At 50.0% G+C, this 4,807-nt stretch overlaps 1 protein-coding gene across 1 annotated transcript in view; it reads right to left on the bottom strand.

Moving 5' to 3' along the window:
• The window catches only part of G6PD (glucose-6-phosphate dehydrogenase), a gene marked incomplete at its 5' end in the record, with an annotated part of 15,015 nt that overhangs the window by 2,747 nt on the left and 7,461 nt on the right, over positions 1-4,807 (bottom strand). Inside the window, 2 exons of the mRNA XM_057388427.1 lie at positions 2,443-2,629; positions 4,744-4,803. Coding sequence (XP_057244410.1) covers positions 2,443-2,629; positions 4,744-4,803 — 247 coding nt within the window. The remainder of the gene's footprint in view (positions 1-2,442; positions 2,630-4,743; positions 4,804-4,807) is intronic.

Raw genomic sequence — 4,807 nt, 5'->3', positions numbered from 1 at the left:
CGGGCACCTCGCGGAACTGCAGCCGCACCTCGGCCTTGCGCTCGTTCAGGGCCTTCCCGCAGCGCAGCACGAACGGGACACCTGCGGGGGTGGCACTGTCACCATTGTCACCATTGTCACCATTGGCACCATTGGCACCATTGTCACCATTGGTATCGCTGGCATCGTTGGCATTGTCATTGTTTTCATTGACATCATTAACAACCATTGATATCATTGTCATCATCGTCATTGTCATCATCAGCGTCAACACTGTCATTGTCATCATTGTCATTGTCACCGTTGTCAGCATTGTCACCGTTGTCACCTTTGGTATTGTTGTCACCGTTGATATCGTTGTCATTGTTTTCATTGTCATCGTTAACAACCATTGATATCATCATCATCATCATCGTCATTGTCAACATCGTTGTCTCCATTGTCATTGTCATCATTGTCACCGTTGTCATTGTCTCCATTGTCACCATTGCCATTGTCATCGTTGTCATCATTGCCATTGTCATTGCTTTCATTGTCATCGTTAACATCCATCAATATCAACATCGTCATCATCAGCGTCAACATCGTCATCGTCATCATCATTGACATTGTCATCATTGTCATTGTCACCATTGTTACCCTTGTCACCATTGGTATCGTTGGCATGGTCATTGTTTTCTTTGTCATCGTTAACATCCATCAACATCAACATCGTTGTCATTGTCATCATCATTGTCAACGTTGACATGGTCATCATCATTGTCAACATCATTGTCACCATTGACACTGTCATCGTCATTGTCATTGTCACCATTGTCACCCTTGGTATCGTTGGTATCGTTGGCATCATTGTCATTGTTTTCTTTGTCATCGTTAACATCCATTGATATCATTATCGTCATCGTCATCATCATCATCATCGTCATTGTCAACATCGTCATCGTCATCATCATTGTCATCAATGTCATTGTCATTATCACCATTGTCACCATTGGTATCGTTGTCGTCATTGGCATTGTCATTGCGTTCATTGTCATCATTAACAACCATTGATATCATCGTCGTCATCATCATCGTCATTGTCAACATTGTCATTGTCATCATTGTCATTTGTCACCACTGATATAATCATAGTCATTGACACCATTGCCATTGTCACCATTGTCATCATTGTCACCATTGTCATCATCGGCATCATCATCATTGTCGTCATCATCATCTTTGTCATTGTCAACATTGTCATTGTCATCATTGTCATCATCATCATCGTCAACATCATTGTCACCGTTGTCATCATCATCATTGTCATTGTCACCGTTGTCACCATGGGTATCGTTGGCATTGTCATTGTTTTCATTGTCATCGTTAACATCCATCGATATCAACATCGTCATCATCGTCATTGTCAACATTGTCATTGGCATCATCATTGTCAACACCATTGTCACCATTGTCATCATCATCATTGTCATTGTCACCATTTGTCACCATTGGTATTGTTTGTATCATTGTCTTCATTGTCATTGTTTTCATTGTCATCGTTAACATCCATCAATATCATCGTCATCATCATTATTGTCATTGTCAACATTGTCATGGTCATCATCATTGTCAACATCATCATTGTCATTGTCACCATTGTCATTGACACCATTGTCACCGTTGGCATTGTCATCGTTGTCATCATTGGCGTTGCTATTGCTTTCATTGTCATCGTTAACATCCATTGATATCATCATCATCACCATCGTCATTGTCACCATTGTCATTGGCATCATCATCGCCATTGTCACCATTGGTATCATTGTCTTCATTGTCATTGTCATCGTCATTGTCATTGTCAATATCATTGTCACCATTGGCATTATCATTGTTAACATCCATTGATATCATCATTGTCATCATCATCAGCAGCATTGTCATTGGCATCATCATTGCCATTGTCATCATTGTCATTTGTCACAATTGATATCATTGTGATCATTGTCACCATTGTCATTGTCACCATCGTCACTGTCACCATTGCCATCACAGGCATTATCATCATTAACATCCATTGATATCATCATCGTTGTCATTATTATCATTGTCAATGTCAACATCACCATTGTCACTGTCACCATTGTCACTGTCGCCACTGTCACTGTCACCATTGTGACTGTCACTGTCAATATCATTATCATTGTCCATCAATATCACTGCCACCATTGTCATTGTCATCACTGTCATTGTCACCAACATCCATCGATATCATCACCACCACTGTCACTGTCACTGCCATCCATACCATCACCATTGTCACTGTCACTGCCACCAACGTCCATCGATATCACCGCCACCACTGTCACTGTTCCCATCCCCATTGTCACTGTCACTGCCACCATCATCCATCGATGTCACCATTGTCACTGTCACCAACATCCATCCATACCACTGCCACCATTGTCCCCATTGTCCCCTCACCGTCCCATCTCTCGTTGTCCACGCGCAGCACGGCGGCGGCGAAGGTGGGCGTGGTGGAGCCGGGGGGCACCGTGGGGTCGTCCAGGTAGCCCTTCTGGGCCTCGGGGGGGCCCTCGGGGTTGCCCACGTACTGACCCAGAACCACGTCACACAGCTGGACGGGCTGGATGCACTTCAGAACCTTCACCTGGGGACAATGGGGACATCAGAGTGACATTGGGTGACATCAGAGTGACATTGGGTGGCACCACGTACTGACCCAGAACCACGTCCTGGAGCTGGACGGGCTGGATGCACTTGAGAACCTTCACCTGGGGACATTGGGGACATCAGAGTGACATTGGGGTGACATTGGGGTGACATTGGGTGGCACCACGTACTGACCCAGAACCACGTCTGACAGCTGGACAGGCTGGATGCACTTCAGAACCTTCACCTGGGGACATTGGGGACATTGGGGACATTGGGGACATTGGGGACATGGGTGACATCAGAGTGACACCACGTCCTGCAGCTGGACCGGGCGGATGCACTTCAGAACCTTCACCTGGGGACATTGGGGACATTGGGGACATTGGGTGACATTGGGATGACACCGCGTCAGAGAGCTGCACCGGGCAGATGCACTTCAGAACCTTCACCTGGGGACATTGGGGACACTGGGGACATTGGGGACATCAGAGTGACACCGGGCGGATGCACTTCAGAACCTTCACCTGGGGACAATGGGGACATTGGGGACATTGGGGACATCAGAGTGACACCAGAGTGACACCGGGCGGATGCACTTCAGCACCTTCACCTGGGGACAATGGGGACATTGGGGACATCAGAGTGACATTGGGGTGGCACCACATCATTCAGCTGTACCGGGCAGATGCACTTGAGCACCTTCACCTGGGGACAATGGGGACACGGGGGGTGACATCAGAGTGGCACCAGAGTGACACTGGGCGGATGCACTTGAGCACCTTCACCTGGGGACAGTGGGGACATTGGGGACATTGGGGACATCAGAGTGACACCGGCCGGATGCACTTGAGCACTTTCACCTGGGCACAATGGGGACACGAGGGTGACATTGGGGACATTGGGGACATGGGGTGACACCGGCCGGATGCACTTGAGCACCTTCACCTGGGGACAATGGGGACACGAGGGTGACATCAGGGTGACACTGGGGTGACACTGGGGGTGGGATGGGGTTGGGGACATGGGAATGGGGCCACCAGTGAGAATGGGGTGATGGGACAGGGCTGGGGACACATTCAGTGAGGATGTGACCATGAGAGATGTGATTTTGGGGGGCCACCATCAAGACGGTGGCAATGTCACCTGACTGGGGACGTGGCTTGAGGCCACCATCAAGAATGAGGTGACAGGATCTGATTGGGGACACGGCCAATGAGGATGTGACCACGGGGGACGTGATTTTGGGTGGCCACCACCAAGAATGAGGTGGCAGAACCTGATGGGGACGTGATTTTGGGTGGCCACCACCAAGACGGTGGCAATGTCACCTGATTGGGGACGTCATTTTGGGGGCCACCATTGAGAATGAGGTGACAGGACACAACTGGGGACATCATTTTGGGGGCCACCATGGAGAAGATGATGATGGGACAGGGTTGGGGACGTCATTTTGGGGGTCACCACCAAGACAGTGGCAATGTCACCTGACTGGGGACACGATTTTGGGTGGCCACCACTGAGACGGTGGCAATGTCACCTGATTGGGGACACGATTTTGGGTGGCCACCACCAAGACAGTGGCAATGTCACCTGACTGGGGATGTCATTTTGGGGGCCACCATCAAGACGGTGGCAATGTCACCTGATTGGTGACGTGATTTTGGGTGGCCACCATCAAGACAGTGGCAATGTCACCTGATTGGGGACATGATTTTGGGTGGCCACCACCAAGACAGTGACAATGTCACCTGATTGGGGACACGATTTTGGGGGCCACCATTGAGACAGTGGCAATGTCACCTGACTGGGGACACGATTTTGGGGGCCACCATCAAGACGGTGGCAATGTCACCTGATTGGGGACACGATTTTGGGGGCCACCATTGAGACGGTGGCAATGTCACCTGATTGGGGACACGATTTTGGGTGGCCACCACTGAGACCACGACAATGGGACACCACCGTGGACGAGCAACGTCCCCACGTGTTGGGGACACACCCAAACCACGCCCCTGCGAGGTGTCCCCCTGGTGTCCCCAATGTCCCCTCAGTGTCCCCGGTGTCCCCTCAGTGTCCCCAGTGTCCCCTCAGTGTCCCCAATGTCCCCACCTTCTCGTCGCGCACGTCGTCGGGGTGGGTGGACGCCGGCTTCTCCATGGCCACCAGACACAGC

This window comes from Malurus melanocephalus, unplaced genomic scaffold, assembly GCF_030028575.1.
Source record: "Malurus melanocephalus ecotype Western Australia unplaced genomic scaffold, MMel_1.1 scaffold_1918, whole genome shotgun sequence".
In the NCBI taxonomy this organism is placed as follows: domain Eukaryota; kingdom Metazoa; phylum Chordata; class Aves; order Passeriformes; family Maluridae; genus Malurus; species Malurus melanocephalus.
This window is presented reverse-complemented; position numbering and strand designations above follow the sequence as displayed.